Below are 20,086 nucleotides of genomic sequence, written 5' to 3' on the forward strand. Positions count from 1 at the left end.
TGGGTAGAAATGGGTTGGATGCATAACGTGAAGAGAATTACTGGCCAATGCAAGAGAAGGTACCTGAAGTTGACCATGAGTTATATTTGGGGACTGAATTAGAAACCTTAGCTTATCCTCCTGGAGACCAAGGGACAGCTTAAGGTCAAAGAGTATATTGGCAGAGAAGAAAAGGACCAGAATGGTCATTCAGTAGGAGAAGGCCATCATAACCCACAGCTGCATGATAAAAATGGTATCAAGGCTCTCAAATATTTTCTTCATGAAACTGGTTTGTTTTGATTGTGTTAGATTTGTTGCCATCTATCTAACTACTTTCATTCTTGCACTGCTACGTGTTCAGGGACTTATACCTTGTCTGTAGTTCTCAAAGAAGTGAAGAGCACATAAGCATGCACACACACACACACACACGCACAACCCAGCCTTGCTTGGCTGACAGATTAAACCAATGAGTGTGTGTTCTTGCACGTGTGTCTACATGTTAAGTCTGACTTCTGTACTACTTTCACATATAAAACAGATTTCACTCACAACAACAACAACACGTAGTTGTGTGCATCTGGTTTTTACAATAGAGAATTTGCCCCACCAAGCAAACATTAATTGCCTACAGTGTACCTGAAATCTAAATGCCTACGCATGCTATGAATTCTTCTATTACTGCAAGGAAGGATACCTGGCACAGTGCCTTGCTTTTTCTCCTGAGGTTCAGTGAAAATCCATTGTAAATTTCTATAGAATAAGGGGGAAATTTAAAGAGTCAGAGGTATATTTTAAACTGTAATTTATTCCACAATGATGGCAGTCTCTCCTTTCACTTGTCAGTCATACTCCTAAGAAGCCTTACCACACACTGTATAGACTCATTTGTAAACAGAGGTTAATTTTTATCACTCGCCGCTTGGAAACTCTTCCACTACAGCCTCCTTCTTTTCTGCTATTGTCAACCTCTTTCTTTCCCTTTAACAGAGTGCCAAACATGAAATGACAGTGACCAATGTTGACTTAATGTGGATGTTTAATAATGAAAAAAAGTGTGTCAGTCCCAGCATTAGTTACAAATGGCAGTAAGTGTATCGATGGCAGCCCTGTAATAATTTTACATCCATCATTCTCTCCCGATGCTTCGCTGGCCATCTGATGGATGGGGCGGGCCGTGTTAACTCTTCAGAAACTGACACAGTGTCTCTAGTTCAGCATTATCTAACACATGCTCCTTCTCTCAGATAAGGACAAGGCATGTGAGGAATTGTGAATTGCAGGTTTCGCTTTGAAAAAGTGAATATGAAGGAATTCATGCCTCTGCATTCAGTGGAAGACACTACAATTAATTAATGATTTATGGATGGCTTTTGTAGATGTTGCCTTTAGCTAAAATGAATTAGAGAAGTCGAATTAGAGCTAGGTATTTCAGTGGTTAGGGGAAAAAAAATTCATGAAGGCGTGTTAGGTAAATCCTTCGGGAGGAAGTGAGATAGATCATTGCCTCACAGTGGGGGGTTGTGCAGGGAGGGGGAGTGCGTGTGAGCATGGTGAGCAATTTTTTTTAAAAACCCAAACTTTTAAGTCTGCTGGTTGTAATTCGTCTAGGAAAAACTACAGTGACACAGATTATGAATATTGTTGCTTTATTAAAGTGAGTATAGATTATTTTTTATCTCTACATTTACGTATTATTTATTCCACAACTTTAAAAGACACACACAAATCTGACGTTGAATGCTTGCCTTTTTATTATTGGTGTCTCTCTACTCTGAAAATTTATATCAAATGGATAGAGAGCTGCTTTCTAGGCGACTGATTATTAGGAAATCGAGACCAGCTTTTATGTGCAAGTTGGCATTTGATCCTTGGGTTTTCTTCTCTTTTGTTTTTCATTCATAAAACCTCATTTCTGAGTGTCTTAGCTAGGGAACACTTCTTATGGGACAGGAGGGGAGAGAAAAACCCCTTAGTGAATATTATCAGCACAGAGCAGCCAGTTTGCAAAGACCATGACAAAAAGGCAAATAGCTATTATGTCATCACCTATCCATCACTCTAGATGTCAGCCTTTCAATAATTCCAATCGACATTCTCGACAGGCTGGTGCAAGTTAAAGGGGCTGTTTGTTTCTAGAAATTGAGTATGGGCTGTCTATAGCCTTTTGTTCCAGATGGTTTTCTTCTGTGTCTTTTCATTTCTTTCTTTTTTCTTTCTTTTCTTTTTGGGGGTATTTAATTGAAATACATGCCGAGTTTGCAGACTGCAAAGATCAGAGCTGTTTTCGTCCAGCAGTGGTAACTATGCATTAAACATTTTGATTTGTTTGAGCTTGAAGTTTAGTCCTTTTTTGCCATTTGCTTCATGGAGTTTGTGTATATTTACAGCCTCTGCATTTAATGGCCACATGCCTTATTTTCACAGATGGCCAGTGGAAGACTTTTTCTTTCTCTTAGTATAGCCCGCTTTCAGTTTTGCTACATTTGTCACAGTGCCACTACTTGCAGCTAGCAAGTGCCCACGCTTGGTGGGGAGCAATTATGGTGTGAGTTTTTAAGGAGCTTTTTAAAGGTTTTTTTTTTTTTCCAGTAAACTTTTTATGGTTTAATTTTCAAGCCTAGAAAAGCTGTGCATGTTTTCAAACAGAGAGTCTTGTGTTCTTTACATCATTCTGGTAGAGGGGTTAGTGCAGGATGGTCCAATAAAATGAGACACACAGGGCATGCCAAATTGGGCTTTCGGATAGACACCCACAGGCCTCTCTGATGATTGAAATTGTCTATTCATTTAAAGACACAAGGAGATGCTCACAATAGTACTCCTGAAAAAAGCAAGTTTTGAAAACACCACGTAGAGGATGATCCAGATATTTTTAAAGTATAGTTCTACGTTGCGTAGATAAAACACTAGAAAAATAATACGGTAGAGTGATGCCAAGGTGGTAGGGTTGTAACTTGGCATCCATGGGCCCACGCTGCTGATTTTTCTAAATTTCCTGTAAGTGAAGTAAGAGTCACTTTTGTTGTTGGACCAGAAGTGTTCTCTTTAAAAACCTGATCTATTAAGAATGGTCTTTCCTTCGCTTCTCCCTTGCCTCCTCCTCATCCCCAAGATCGCATGCTACCTTCAAGACAATTAAACACTAAAGCGCTGAAATAGAGACCTTCGTTTTTCCATTACCCTCTTATATTTACTAGATGTGTTGCATTCTGTATTACCATTTATTGCAAACTACTTTACCAGTATGGATTTAAAACGATGAGGAAAATATTCTGAACTGAGCATGTATTTCGAAGGGTCTCATTGAATCTCTCCAAGCATATCACTCCCCCCCCCTTTTTTTTTTTAACAAATGAGAAAGACTTGCTTATGGGTCATAGGAATAATAATGGCTCTTGCTATTTATTTTGTGCTTTTACCCTTTACAAAGTGATTTCACATCAGCTTGCAGCCTCGTCCTGTAATATGAGCAGAACAGTATTCTATCTTTGTTTTAAAAATAAAAATGAGATTTGAGAAGATTACAGGAATTCCAGCGGGAGACCAGTTTTTAAGCCAAGGTCCTGTGGCTTGGAGCTCAGTCTCTTTTCTAATGGACCGTGCTGAGGAAGTTCGAGAAAGTACCCAGTGTCTGATGATTAGCTTGTGCTCAGGCATTGGTCATGTGTATTAGTACCGTCTTGAGGCTTTATTACAGAAATCTCATTTAAGCAGTTCCCATCTCCATAATGTGTACCTTGTTCTTCCCATTCTTTGTTTTTCCTACATCTGTTCCCTTCCTAGGTCTCTGTTCCCTCACCATGCACCAGTAGCCGCTTCACTAAAGGATGAGCTCGGAAAACAAACAAACAAACAAACAAAACCAGAAGAACACGCTCTATCGTATTGGTTTTGCTTCTTGTAAGCAGGGTGGATAAAACATGTGAAGTTTTAGCTGTTGATTAAATTGAGATTCTAAATATCTATTCTAATCTGTATTTTTCTCTCCTTTCCCTTAAAACAACCATGGATAATTGAAAAGTGAACTATAACTCCGATGTGCCCATTTCTATTTGTCAGGCCCAGCAATTCTGAACCAAGCCATGACTCTTTAAAATAGTCCAATTATATTTATTTAACTGAGGTGACTGCTGGCTACTCAGGCTACATTCATAAGAAAGCTAACAGTTTTATAGCTTTTATTCCATGAAAAGGAAAAATTAAAGAGAAAAATTCTATACATTTCTGGAGCTCAGTAACTGAGTTGCCCATTGTTTATAGAACAATTATCATCAGACAATGTTCAAGTTTTGTGTTTACATCTAGGTAACCCTCCCACCTACCGGACATCCTGCCTCAGCCGTGATTTCTATTGTTTTTCTTTGTTGGCCTCCTGTTTTTCTCACATTAACCCTTGTGATTTAACTCAGTGCAGTATCTCTATCTGCCCTGCTTTGAAATATAACAACATTTTTTTTAGACTTTGGTTAAATGCTGACCACATACACAAACATTTGAAAACCTTCGGGTCTTAGTTTTTTCTTCTCCTGCCTTCCCGTTTCCACAAGTACACACCATAAGCGCTCCTGCGACAAATAAGCAAAGACCGGTATTTTGCCATGATGGTGATCATGTGTGCCTTCTTTGTGACTGATTTGTTTTCTACAGATTCCCTTGAGTCGCTTTTTTGTGCATGAATCCCCCAGACCTCAGTGACTTTTTCCTGTCCTTGGCAGTGGTTTTCTGTTTTAAGGACTAAATTAGGAATGTTGAATTTGGGCATATAACTGTGTCTTTCACAAAGTACCTGAATCTGTGACTCTGATTGTCTCTGTGAATTTGACAGTCTCTTCACAAAATATGTCTCAATAACCCTATTTTTTTTTCCATAATTTGAAATCTCTTCCTTGACTTTAAGAAAATGATGGTAGAATTCACAGTTACAAGTGGAGTGCCTTTAAGGTTTGGAACTGAAAAACTTTAGAGAAAACTGTCATTTATGATAGAGAAAATATGCATAGTTTTATATATTGGTCACAATTTTTTAGTTCTGGTTTAGGGAGTATCCAGTAAAGTAGGACATAGAATTACAGGTTTGAAAGACAATAAAAACGGCCTTGAATTTCCTCTTCAGTATTTTTAGTATGCCAGACATAGGTAGTCCTATTCCAGTTCTCGAAAATCTCCAGAAGGGGGAAAATTTTTGCATCTTGAGGCAGCTCACTTACTGGACAGATACCTTTGACTTTTAGACAACTCTGTGGCTTATTATATTTCACTTGATAACTTACAGCCATCGGTCAGTGTTGTGTCTCTTGACTTTAGATGGCCAAATTCTATCCCTTTTTCACCCATAACAGGGCTTGAGTCTTTTTTAAATAAATTAATTCTCAACATATTTAAAGACAGGCATTTTGGACCTGCTTTTCCCATCCCATTCAACTTTCTTTTTCAGAGTCCAACGCAACTTCTCCATAATGACAATAAGGATATTGTTAAGAATATAATCTAAAGCTGAGTTAAGCCCAAAGCATTATGACCATTGAGCATCCCTGGTGTGCATTCCAGTTCCTGTAGAAAAATAAACTAAGGTCATTATAATATTGGTTTTTTAATTTTTATTTTTTTTTAAGATTTTATTTATTTATTTGTGAGAGAGAGAGAGAGAACGAGCAGAGGCAGGCAGAGTGGCAGCAGAGGCAGAGGGAGAAGCAGGCTCCATGACGAGCAAGGAGCCTGATGTGGGACTTGATCCCAGAACACTGGGATCAGGACCCGAGCCGAAGGCAGCCGCTTAACCAACTCAGCCACCCAGGTCTCCCTATAATATTGTTTTTGTTAATGAATCCATACTGGCTTTTTGTTGTCACTACATCCTCTATTATGTGCTCTTAGCCAAAGTTTGTAACCACCACTTCTGTCTTTTCTGGAACTTACACTAAGTGCTCAGGTCATTGTTTTTCAAATTTCTCTCATCTTTCATAAATCAGAGTCAATCGTCATTAACTTTCTAATATTTCTCCTACTTTAAATCAGTTCTTTAAAAATCATAGATAGGGATTCACCAATTTTATCTATAAATTATGCTACTATCTTGGAAAATTATTCATCTGGATTGATGTGAATTCATAGAAACTGTGTGTTTCCTTCAAAACCATTCCATCATTCTTCAACTTCACAGTACTTTTTAAGAAAACTTGATCTGCCAGTATACTTCACTTTGACCAGATTGCCTGATAAAACTAAGTTTCTAAGAAATTTAGGTGAAATTATACTTAGGAAACATTTCATGAAGGTGGCTACCAAATTTCGTGAAAGGAAATTAGATTGTAAACAAAATTATGTGTTCTGATTCATGATTTTCTCCACTAGGGGAAACTCTGGATTTTGTAAAAGAAAACATAAAGATTAAATAAGGATGATTTTCTAGATGAGTAGACCAGAGGCCATTTATGGACCTTTCCAACCCCTTAGTTCCCATATCTCTATGACTGATCCTCTGATGGAAATATTCCTACAGGATACCGGATCACACAGTACTAGTGTATCTGGAAATATCCCCACTGGATACATTTATGGTTGATCAGAATAAAATTAGTGAATGATTTCTTCAACTTATGTTTTTGTTAGTCTTAAAGCGAGGTGTGTGTGTGTGCCTGCATGTGAGAGGAAAGAGAGAGAGAGAGAGAATGTATTTGTATATAATTTATATACAATTTACAAGAAAGCCTTTTCTCCCATTCGTGCTCTTAGATGATGTGGGTGGATGGTTATTTTTTAGGAAATGGTGTTCTCAATAAGCAAGAGTAGAACCGAGAAGTTGAGGGGGTGGACATATGCATTATTTCTTTGTATTTTACTTAAGCTGATGAGAAAAATCTCCAACTGATAAATCATTATGACATTATAAATAATCTTTCATCTTCTTTGGTGGTCTGTGAGGTTCACATAATTGGAGGGTTAAAAACCTTTTTGTTTCACTCTTCCTCCCGTGTCATTAGTATAGAAGTAGACCATAAAAAAAAAGTGCAGCCAGAAGGGGTTTAACTGTTACTGAGTCAACATTTGACAGTCACACTCTATTCTGTCATTTCATGCATGTGCTTTTTATGAGTTTTATAGCTTTGTGAGCTTTATTTCAGGGATGTCCATTATGATAGCTGATCCACAGCCCATCTCTATTTGTGTATGTGTGTGTGCTGGGGAGCAAAGCTCATCACTTACACGAATCCCAATTTCAAGGAGTAACAGAGGAGCTATTTAGTCGTGCATTGTTTAATTTGGGATTAGGTAACTAAGGAAGTATCTACCTCTTCTAAAACAGAGTTTTTGTGTGTTTTTGTTTTGTTTTGTTTTCAGTGCTCTATGAAATAACACAGGATATTTGTTTGAGCCTCTTTAAACAGTGAATTTTTAGTTATATTCTGTATGAGTTGAAGTATTGGAATAAGAGATGTTTTCAATTTAAGTATGTACTAGACTTAAAAACCATCATGCCCGGACATCAAATGAAAAATGAAAAAGATTAAAAAGATTGTTCAGATGTTAGACAAGAGGAATTTTTAAAAATCTCAACAATTTTTAGAGTTTTTAGCCAAACTCTCCTTTTGAATGTATATTTGTCCACAACTCTAGCCATAGAAAATAAAAGGCCATACCCCGAGCAAGTTACTTAATACTGGTATTGAACTAACTATTCCTGTAATTCATATATGTCAGGAAGGATCTTTATTTTTTCAATTTCCCTCATTGAGTTTTTTCCCTAATATTAAAAACACAGATACCTTAATTTGTTAAGCTGATGAGAATCTACCATTATATTTAAACCCCATTTTACAAATTAGGATTCTGGGTCTCAGGGAGGAGAATTGATTTGTCTAAAGTAGCATAGCTTTATACACAGCAAGAGTTTGGTCAAGAAGTGATGTTTTGGACCCCCAAACCCATTTTTTTTTCTCTGTATGTCCTCTTCCCATTAATCCCAATGGTCTTTTGCCCTTCTGGAGGTACAGCTCTTTACCGACTACTTCTAATCAACTCATTACTTACATCTCTAGATATTTCTTGACTTTGCTCATTGATTCCCACCATAGTGTGGTGTGCACAAATAATACATGTGTTGTTTTCTATTAAGCAAGTCAGCTGAATGAGCCCCAGAGCCCAAGACCAGCTGTCAAATTGCCTAAGTGAACATTAGCACAGTAATAATACTTCTTTAAAGGCTGGGTTTTAGAATCATTTAGTTGACCCCAAAAAAGTATATGACCTAAAACTATATTTTCTTCTGTAGATGGGATACAATTCATTTGGATCCTTGCTCAAGTCAACATGGGGTCACAAGATTTTTCAAGTAAAAATAGACTTTACCTAATGTTGCCCTTTGATCTCAGTAAACCTACAGTATTGTATAAGATTTGATTAGCTAGGTCAGAATCATCTTTCTAAAGGAAATCTTACTGTTATCTAATTGCTAATTTGTAATCAAGAGAGAAAGCATATAGGTCATCTTGTTCGATCTTTATTTATAAATTCTCAAGATCCATTTGGACTACTTTCTAGTAACTAATACGCTTGTACCCTCTACTCTGAGATTACTCAGAGCATTTCAGAATTTTAGCAAGTGTTTCTTTAAATGTGTTTTTTTTTTATTTTTTTGATAGAAAAAAGGTAGAGGAGAGAAAAACCAGCAAATCTTGTCAGTTTCAAACCAGCATTTGGATAGTATTGAAGGGCGTGAAGTAAAAATGCTGTACTGGATTTGTATTCGAGAACACTGATCTTAAAGTGGGGCCAGGGGGTGTTCTTTGTCTGTACAAATTCTTGACTAATGTGTTTTTCACTGGAGCCAGATGGGACTAAGAGTCTAACTTTGATAAGAATTATCATTTGTGCCCATCAGCACTTTTTTCTGTTCCCCCAAGCTCAATTTCTTGAGTGTTTTCCATTTTCAGGATCTTCCCCATTTACTCCCCTTCTACCTAATATCAAACTGAATTCATTCTGTTTCAGCTGCCTCTATTAATTAATTAATTAAGGGGGAGAGTGGGGGGAGGGGTTGAGGAAGAAGGAAAGAGAAAAATCTCAAGCAGACTCCACACTTAGCTTGGAGCCCTGTTAGGGCTCGATCTCACAACCCTGAGATCGAGCCCTAACAGGGAGCCTGAGCTGAAATAAAGAATCAGACACTTCATCCACTGAACCACCCAGACACCCTCAGGTGCCTCTACTTAGAAAAGATTAATTTAATTATAGGAACTTTGGGAATCAAAATGTTACCTTTTTGAGTAATGTTGGCTCTTTTGAAAAGAGTCTTTTAGAAAAGGAAAGATGTACTCCAAGGAACAGAAACTTTTAAATGGTTGAATTTTAGAATGATAGTGCATAGAGATGGACTTTTGGGGGAAGGGAACAGCCAGAGATGGTGGAACTGGAAGGAGTAGGATCAGAGGAATCTTCTCAAGATACCCGCATTTGGGCTTTATAACATTTGGCTGATTCTTTCTCCTCCTATATACCTAAATAGGTTGAATTTAAACTTTTGATAACGATTCTTAAATTCAACTCATTCTTCTGATGTTTCAGTATGTTATCTAGACACCTATCCACGTGAAGATTGATATATACCCCATACATAAAAACTGAAACATAGGGCACCTGGGTGGCACCTGGGTGGCTCAGTCGGTTAAGCATCTACCTTCAGCTCAGATCGTGATCCAGAGTCTGGGGATCCATCCCCGTATCAGGCTCCCTGCTCAGTGGGAGTCTGCTTCTCCCTATGCCCTGTTCCCTGCTTGTACTCTCTCTCTCTTTCACTCTCCTTCTCTCAGTTCAGTAAGTAGAATCTTAAAATAAAAAAAAAGAACAAAATATAAACTTTCATTTACTATAGGATCAATTTTCATATGAAATTATATGGTAATTATTTGCCATGGAACGTTTGTATTTTTATATGCCATGTATTTACCATGTAAGCACTTAGGTTTTAATATAGCCCCTTTACCTCAATTCCTTTAAGTCTTCTGAATTTATTGTCAGCAAGAATTTTTTAAATGTGCCAATGTTACCATTTTGATTTACATTTGTAAAGTGTTTTAATTAAAGGCACACCACACATTCTCTGATTCCTCCAGTCCCATCCCATTTCCGTGTTCACATGTCAGAGAATCAGCTATGCAAAAAGTCACAAAAACAATGCAGCTTAGGGGCGCCTGGGTGGCTCAGTGGGTTAAGCCGCTGCCTTCGGCTCAGGTCATGATCTCAGAGTCCTGGGATCGAGTCCCACATCGGGCTCTCTGCTCAGCGGGGAACCTGCTTCCTCCTCTCTCTCTCTCTGCCTGCCTTTCTGCCTACTTGTGATCTCTCTCTCTCTGTCAAATAAATAAATAAATAAATAAATAAATAAATAAATAAATAAACAATGCAGCTTACCTTGTTAACTTCCACTATCTCCCACGGACATGCTCTTGGGAAGTATTGTAAATTTCATTTTGGGTAACTAATTAATTTTATTGTATTGTGTACTTTAGGGTTAGATGATTAGAAGTTACTTACTGTAAAAACTAATGGTTAATTTCCTGCCCATCATTTGCTAATTTTAGTCTCTTGGTGAGATGGTACAAGATCCATACAGCTGAACTTGGAAACTTAGCAGTCACTCAACATTTCATCTTTTTTTCTACTCCAGTTGCCTCCATTTTGCTTTTTCTTCTTAAAAGACTTTGCTTCAGATTAGAGAACTCTTTCTAAAATATATAGCATTTATTGCCCTATCCACCATTAAATCAAAACCTGAGAGGCAATCCATGCCTAGTATATTCCCCAAAGATTGTACAGTGAAGTTCATTGACTGGAGATGATCAGATCATGTTGATGGACTGTGTGTGTGTGTGTGTGTGTGTGTGTTAATGTAACTGTCGTCTATTTTAACAGCTACATTTACTCTAAAGAGAGTCTGTTAAGCGGGTGTCCTTGGTGGTCCTGTTCGTAGCCGAATATATACAGCAGACTCTCAGCAAAAGAAATTCAGAGCACATAAAACAGCTGAAAATACCAATTTTACACAAACTAACTGGATCAGGTTCTACATTTTTAAATATATAATTTATTACAACATAGTTCTGGTACTGTATAGTCCTGTAGAACTCAAGTTGATATCAAGTTCTTTGTTTCTAATTTCCCTGCTGTGTTTTATAATAATGGACAATTAAATATTTTTTCTACTAAATCATACATACAGACTTTGGTGAATAGGAGTTTCAAGGCCACTAAATTGAGAGAATTTTTTATCTAGTATGTACAGTTGTAATACTGTCAGATTTTGTAGAGATAAAGCATGTACTATATTAATATCAATAGCCTAATGGTCCTCGGTAGGAACATTAGTTGGGCCCCTTTACCTGTAATGTAATTATTTTAAGTAGTTGATTATTTTCTGTGAACCTTTTATTGTGCCAGTAGCTATCTCACCATATATGTGAGTCATCTGTACATTGCATGATGGTGTGAGGTAATTAATTATAAAAAAAACTGAGCAAATTTTATGAAATCCAGTAGATACTTTTCTTAAAACTGTTTTTGAACCAAGTCATCCTCAGAGCAGTGATGGAAAGTGCTAGAAAAGTTGTAAACCTTCCATCGTATGATTTTTCTTTTTATAAAATCACCCAATTACTTAATTGAAAGTTGTTTAATATCTCATGTGGTTTAGATTGAGCATTATGTTTTCTTTGAAAATAATTTAGTTTATAATGCCATGTTCTCCGTGAATTCAAATCATGCACTGCATGCTTTTAAATGACTTGATGTCTTTGCAGATCTAATTTTGGTGTATTTGTATCTCAAATAATTCGCCAACTCAATATTTTGGCTTAGCAATCCAAATCAAATTGTGGTCCAAGTAGCAGGCACTCACATCGAATGTACAGAGACTTGACAAGCAATTAGCAATGAATATTTAAACGTCTTCATTACCCTTGCATGAGGAATGCAGATGGCATTTAGGGAGATGGCAACCAGAGGGCACCCCTGTGAATTATGTTTCTATTGGTTGGTCACCTGACTATTGGAAGACTTTCTCTGGGCCCAATGCCACTCCTGTACTTCTACTGTCTGGCTAAAAGTAAAGGCATTCCAAATGTTGTAAGACAGGTTGCTTTCATGAAATTTCTCTGCACGTTTTATGACTCAGGAAGATTGTCTCCAGGGATCCCGGCACATACCCCTGAGGCACACCAAACCCAAATGCCAAGGCTATATAGGGGATTCTAAGAATCAGAGTTCCTTCAAAAACCCTGCTGAACATTTGCTTCAGTCACCTCAACATAATTATGGTGCTGAATGTGCAAAGGTGAATAAATCAACGTTCTGTCCCTCCCAGAAGCTAATGTATTATATATATGGCTCAAGAAAAAAAGAAAAAAAAAAGATGTCTTTGAATAATTACAATTTCCAGATTGAGCTCTCATTATAAATTTCTTTTTTTAAGGAAAAAACAACACTGGAGAGTCTGACTCAGCAACTGGCAGTTAAACAGAACGAAGAAGGAAAATTTAGCCATGCCATGATGGATTTCAATATGAGTGGAGATTCTGATGGTTTGTGAAAATTGTTCATGTCTATTCCGATAATGTGCAGATGTGTCTATTTGTCCCAGTTAAAACGACTAAAAAGTATGTAAGACGGCCACATTATACCTGGTTGTTACAAGGAGAGCTCACATGTACTGAGAAGTTCCCATGTGCCAAGTAATCTTCTGAGGGCTTTGCATAAATCCTCTCATTCATTTCTAGCTCATCCTATGAGAGAAATACTGTTACAAATAAAGAGCTGGGCCCCTGGGAATTTTTAGCCATTTTTCTCCAAGATAACAGGGCTGTTGAGTACCAGAGGCAGGTCTTGGATTCAAGATGGCATGATTCTGAAGCACATACTCCCAGTCACTGCCAAACTTACCTCACTTCCCTGTTTCTTGTACCCAAAGCAAACTTCAGAAACTTGTGTCTGTTAGCTTATTTTCCAGTTTTCGTTTGTCCAACTCAGACTGGAATACAAGGCGAAGTGGATATTTTCAGGAGACACACACATTTGTGTGTGTGTGTGTGTGTATATTTGCATTTTGGAGCCCTTCACTCTTCTACTGTCTACTCGTCTGTCAGGTGTCCTCCCTCCCCTTTATTACCCAGCTGGAACACTGGTGGCACAATCTCGTGCTTTCTTCACATGCCTGGAGGCTTCTGTTGTCTGCATCATCTCTGAACATGCTAAACATCCCCAGTGACAACTAACTAAAGTGACACGCTAATTTTAATAGCACAGCAAAGAGAGATAAAGAAGAAAGTACTATTCCCCTTCTCCTGAGCCATAGCTGGGAATGTCCCTCCAGTGTCCAGTGCTATGTATGCATTTTGAGAGCACAGTCCTCAGATGTGTCACTATGGGAGAGAAAGTCCGCTGCATGTAGAAAAGACTGCACTGGAGCAAACCATTAGGAAGCATACTTTAGGACAGAGGAGATGGCCTTGAGTTCCCCTATATATATAACTGTCTACTCAGTACCTTGGCCCAAGTGCAGTTCTACACTAGCCTTGAGACTAGCCAAACTTGAGGGCATAGCCAGAAAATATTATCAAAACTGAATTTTATTCAGTTGGATATCCAACCAAAGTCAGTGTTTTCCTGGCCTGTTTGAGCCAAACAGTTCCTTCTCTTTTCTACCTCCCTTGGCTAAGATAAACCTGGCCTAAGTACATATAAAGAGCTTGTTTAGCTTTGATGAAGTTGCATAATGTTCATTTTATTGCTTATGTTGTTGTAAGGTGTAAGAACAAGAAAAAGCAGATGTGCAAATGATCATTTGCTAGTTACAAACCCATTTCAGAAAGATGTTGCCATGTATTAGCACTCATTTTTGTCAATAAAAAGACAATTACTGGTAATAACACATTTCATAAATTTTAAGTTGTATTAGCATGATAAAATATACCCATAGTAATCAGCATTAAAACATCACAATTTTGTGGCTATTATTTGTTAAATTGAGTCATGCTTGTATACAAAATATTTTCCAATCTTCATCAGACCAAAGATCATAGTATGAGTAAGAAATAATAAGAAACACCACCACCAGGTATACTGTGTTTTTGTTGGCTGCTCTAGAGGTCTTCAAGTCTGGATAATTTTGGTTGATTCATATTCCTTCTAAGTGAGAAAAGAGAGGAAGAGGAGTATGAAGAAAGAAAAAAAAAGCAATGTTTTTATTAAAGATACAAGTTCTAGAAATGTCCAAATTATTTAAAAATTTTATATGTTACAAAAATACATCTCTTCCATATTTTCTAACAATAACCCTAGAAAACTTGGTTTCACCATTGTGTGGTTACTTCTGCTTCTCCTGATTTTCTTTGCCTAAACTTGAGTATCTCAGAGGCTGTTTAATCTGGTGAAATTACTCTACAAAGTCATGTGAAGCCTAGAGGAGTGATGGCAGCTTCCGAAGGTTCTACTGTGGCTCTTGGTTATGTTTTTATCACCATGAGTCCTGACTGGAAAGGAACTTTCAGTGGGTCTCTTTGGGTAACTTTAGACATGAGGGAGAAAATTCAGGGGACTGATTATATTATTTGTTTCACCTTAAATATGTGGCTGTGGACTTTTAAAGAAACCATAGTAGTATAACTATTTATTTATTTTCCCCCTACGATTTTCAGAGATCTTCTGGGAATCAGGCCATCATTGGTGCATCAACGTAGTTCATGTATTTATTAGCACAAAATTGCAAGGAAAAGCCAAACACGTTCCAGAAGAATTTCCGTATCTTATTTAAACTTCACATTTTTATTTAGATTACTTCAAAAAGGGGGAAAGGGCATGGCTACTGTGTGTTCTGACTATCTTTAGGTTGCAGAGACATATCCTCACTGGTGGTCACCCATTGTGCCAAAGAGAACAGTGTTTCACAATTTTGTGAGCTTCTCTAACTGTTTTATATTTCCATGGTACCAGCATGCCTATTGGTATGCCCCAACTATTCTCTTTTCAATTTGCATCAAAGATTGCACATTCGAATTTCTTGTGTCCTCTTGAAAGAAGATGGTGAAATAGTCCATAGTCCATCCAAAAAAGGGAGAAAAACATATTAGAAATAGATTAAAAATATAGATATGAAGATTGCCACCATGGGGCTTATCACAAAAACTTCATGAATAAGCATCTGTCTCAAGAACTGGAGGTACTACTATCAGATGTACTTTTTATATTCATATTTTGATAGACTAGATAGAAGAGATATTTCACTAGACAAATATTCAGTAGCAATAGAAAGAATAGAATTACCAAAAGTCTTAACACTCACATGAGGCAATGTTCCCTATTTTTAGGAAGTGCTGGAGTCTCAGAATCAAGAATTTACAGAGAATCCAGAGGCCGTGGTAGCAATGAACCCCACATAAAACGTCCAATGAACGCCTTCATGGTGTGGGCTAAAGATGAACGAAGGAAAATCCTTCAAGCCTTTCCCGACATGCACAACTCCAACATCAGCAAGATATTGGGTAAGAAATGTATTAATGGTTATGAGACGCATGGAATAAAAATGTACAGCTCTGTTTCCTGCAGTTGTTGAAAGGTACTAGCTTTGAAGGCGGGGGTGATCTGTTTATCTAAATAAGCACCATTAATTGAGGCTTTCCTTCTGATGACGAAGCATTTCATGTCTGTGGAGAAAGGTGCTCAGTTTTTATAGCTTGCTTTATAGTCCTGTGTCTCCCTACTAATTGTTGCAATATTTTCTCTTCTTTAAGATCTAGAGATATTTTGTAGCAAGACAAAGAAAAAAGTTTCTTTCCTCTGAGCCAGTTGACAATGAGGTTGACTGTATTTGTTCTTTCCCTTTGAGCTACAGAATTCTTCACGTGCTAGGGCTGGAGAATACATATAGGTGAGGTTTGTTCTGGTGCTATAACTGAAAGTCAGTTAAGACTGCTGGGACACAAGAAGATGAGGCGTGTGGTGCAATTTTTAATTTATACTTTTTGTAGCCTGCAGCAGATTTTCAGCATCTTTTAAAAAGGGACTTTTCCTGCTATTGCAGCTTTCAGCTTAACAGATACAGTGCATATTTGCCTTACGTATATAGACGCTGAAAGCACGCAGAAGAGATGGTGAGAGGTAGGGTAATGATTATGAAAGACCAACTATAGACCAGTTGAAGTCCCAGAAAAAGGAAGGGAAGATACAATTTCTTTTGCGCTGTTCATTGACATCACCACCACCTTCTTCACCTTCAGATAGTGGGGTGGCTAGCTACCAGATAATCTAAGCATATTTTAGATTATTTATTCCCTGACTTCTAAGAGCTAAACAGCAAGAAAAGAATAGAAACACCTACCTCTGAATTTGGGCTTCAACAAATACGTAACGCAACAAAACAGAAACCATTAATCACTTGAACTTATGTTTCGGTTTTCATCTAAATAATTTTGAGATCTTTAAATGAACGTTTTATCAAAAGATAACAGTATGTGAAGCTTAGAAAATGTGAATATTTATGGATAAAGGAAATGCACATTTTTTACATCTCTACCATCTCTGATCTGCTTTTCCTTTTTTATGACCAAATTTTACCTTCCATATGAAGTTTTCCATTTTTTTTTAAAGATTTTATTTATTGGAGAGACAGAGATCACAAGTAGGCAGAGAGGCAGGCAGAGAGAGAGGGGGGGGGGAGGCTCAGGCTCCCCGCTGGGCAAAGAGCCTGTTGCGAGGCTGGATCCCAGGATCCTGGGATCATGACCTGAGCCAAAGCCAAGGCTTTAACCCACTGAGCCACCCAGGTGCCCCAAAGTGTCCCATTTTTTAAATAGATATCATACCTGTTCCATTTGGTAAAACTCTAGAAAAGGATAAAATACTTTATGTAAATATATTCTATATCCTAATGAATCGGTTATTGCAAAATTAGAAATCGCAAAATGTTAAAATTTGAAAAAACAGACTAAATACTGATTGTTTAAACCATCTATATCATCCAATTCCTGTGTCTGAATACTGGAAAAATGATAGTTACTGATTAAAACTTTATCCTAAGTGTAAGAGAAATATCAGTTTTGGTAATGTGAAATACTTTAGGAAATGCAGCATAAGATTTTATGGGAAGGCATGACCAGCTACAAGCATTTTTTTTTTTGGTTTGAAGGAAAGACTATAAGAATGACCATATGATTGTATCATAATGGGTGACACGAAAAAGAGTGCTGTCTGATTTTAGACTTTTCAAGAGAATTGTGTTCATTAAAGATATAGCAGGAAGAAAAGAAAAACACTGAGGTGTTTGGGACCTCAATATTTGGTCATAGCTTCAAATAAATAAGTGATCTTCAGATATCCAGAAGATCATTCGAACTGGCCCATTTCATATACAAATACAAAGAAAGCTTGATGTTTTCCTCTTTACTGATTGTTTTGGATAACAGCCTCCGACAGCATGCCGCTAATTCATTCTGCTTAAAACAGGCGCTTGAGCTGGGTTGACATTTTACATAGTCTCTGGGGATCCTAGTTGACATTTTAAAGGGCTTCTAAGCATTTTATAATACCCTAAAATCTGGTTTTAATAAGCCATTCTGCTGAAATTGTTAACATAAGGAATCACCTTTTACTGTTTGGCGCTAGATCAGGGGATGGGGGGACATCTTTTTCTGATTAGATATACAGTAGTTGGAGTAAAATGTGCAAATTCATTACAGACCCCATGGAGATGACAATGCTGCTCAGCTCAAACTCTTCATTTTTATTGTATTGGCAGATTTAGAAAGGAAAAGAGGACTCTCAAGACTGGTGGTGATTTCTTTCTTCCTTTTTTTTTCCCCCCTTCTTATTTTGAACATCAGATTTTTAAATTTAATCATCCTCTATCATCAGGGGGAATACCCAAATGTCCTTCTGCATTTTCCATTGTAAAAGACCAGTCTTTTGAAAAATGCAGGGAACATACTCTCTGCACGTGGTCCAGGGTAAGCAACCAGCCCCACCCAGATCAGGTAGATGTTTTCATCTCCTCCTGAGAGACCTAAATTGCTCATGTAGTGTGTCTCAGGGTTCACATCGTAGCTATATTCAGTGGATGCTGTACCTGCAAAGCCATTAAAACCCAAACCAAACTTGTTATCTGTTTTTCTCTATTAGAAAGTTATTAAAAAACGCAAACTGTATTTGCCACCAAACCGAAACACTGTTTGTCTCTACTGCCATAAAACGGAATAGTTAGCCATTTTGCCAAGTACACACAGTGCTTAGGCTACCTTAATTCTTTAAAAAGACATAACTATGATACAGCCATCTTTTAAAATGTAATTTAGGATTCAGTGATATTTCCAAGGAAATTGTATTATCAAGTATCTAAACATTCTGTGATTCCCGTTCATGCAGATTTGGAAGTCAACTTGTCGGAGAATTTACACCCTTTTATTGTGTATGTCATCTTTATGTTAATATATCTTTCATTTATCATATAATGTCTATATGTGTATATATATATATATCACCTTTCCCTCTGTGTATATATATATATATCACCTTTCCCTCTGCATTTCAGCTAGATCAATGTTAAGTTCCTCCAATTCCTCTTCCCACTTGACCATTCTGCTCTTCCTCCATAGAAAGCCCTCCCTTTCTGATTCCTATAGGAGTCATTTCAGCAAAGCCCTCCTGACCTACAAAAGATTGATCCCAACTCCTTATCATGGTCACATAGCTTCCTGTACATTCCACAATTGTAATTAAAATAATAAATTTTTTAATTAGCTGCTTAATAGATTTCTTCTCCACTGGAATATGAGCCTCAAGAAGATAAGGAACATAATGATTCATCACTGCATATTCAGTGATTAATACAACAGGATGCACATAGTAGGAAATCTAAAAAGGATTATTACACTCTGAGGCAGGTTACTATGAGGCATAAACATTCCTTTTCCTTAGAGAAATACATGCTTTTCAAGCTTATAGAACATTCAGACTTAGAGAAGAACACTTAGCAATTCCTCTTCTAATTGAGAATTCTAGTTTCTTTGTTCTCTCTAGTGATAAAGATACGGAATTTTAAAGTCAACAATCATAGATCCATTTTTCAATGTACTTATGTAATTCTTAAGTAAATTATTTCTGGTATGCTCACTTTTGCACTCCCTGATCTGAAGTTTAGAGCCCTGTTACACATACTTGGAAGAAACTTCCCAAAAAGAATTGATCTAGTTCAATAGTATTATAGCTTTATCTGTGTTTATATTTGCCCTGAGAATAACATAACAGTTCCCAGTACCTCTAGAGAATATTGTTGGGCAATATAGCGTTTGAGATCATACCTACAAATTATTGGACATGGCTATTTAAACACAAGTTTCAGAAAGGAATAAAAAAAAAAAACCTCTAATTTTTGAGCTATAACCTGCATTTCTGTAGTAAATAGAATAAAATCATACTGACTGTCTAGATTGGGAAAAAAATATGTTTATAAATTTTTGTAACACCTACGTGGATAGACCCACTCAGGCAACATCTGTTCCAATAGAAAAGAATTCTAAGGGAGGAGCATTGTCCCTGTTACTGTATTCCTTTAATACATGTAACAGTCCATATTGAGGAATTATCTGCATTTGTAGGGAAGAACTGTTCATCAGTGAGCTATTTGCATTTGAGATACGGAATTATGGTTGAGTAAGGAATTCATTCAAAAGTCTTAAGATCTTGCTTTGATGACCTTGCAGGGCAGGTAAAGCTTCTGTACCAGAACCTATTTAGTAGGGAACTCCCAGTTCCAGTTATTTTGGTCTTTGTACATTTGGGTAAAGTTGAGCATTACTTGCTGATAAACACACTTCATCTGCAAATAGAATCTCCTCACATGCTTAATAAAAAGTAAACATTATTACCACTACTTATTTTACTACTACACACAGCCACAGTAATAGAACCAAAGCTTTAAATCACATTTATATTGAGAATTAGCATAACTATTTTTAATTAAGCTGCACGCTGTGTGTGTGTGTGTGTGATCCTAGTTGAAGCCAAACCAAAATCAAGTGAAAAGAAGGGGAAAGCCAATTTGGATTACCAATTGGATTAATAT

At 37.1% G+C, this 20,086-nt stretch overlaps 1 protein-coding gene across 1 annotated transcript in view; it reads left to right on the forward strand.

Moving 5' to 3' along the window:
- Positions 1-20,086, forward strand: part of SOX5 (SRY-box transcription factor 5) — a 404,989-nt gene that overhangs the window by 377,118 nt on the left and 7,785 nt on the right. Inside the window, exons 12-13 of the mRNA XM_082742456.1 lie at positions 12,449-12,557; positions 15,339-15,512. Of these exons, the coding sequence (XP_082598582.1) occupies positions 12,449-12,557; positions 15,339-15,512 (283 nt within the window). The remainder of the gene's footprint in view (positions 1-12,448; positions 12,558-15,338; positions 15,513-20,086) is intronic.

This window comes from Mustela nivalis (assembly GCF_964662115.1).
Source record: "Mustela nivalis genome assembly, chromosome: 7".
Taxonomy (NCBI): Eukaryota; Metazoa; Chordata; class Mammalia; order Carnivora; family Mustelidae; genus Mustela; species Mustela nivalis.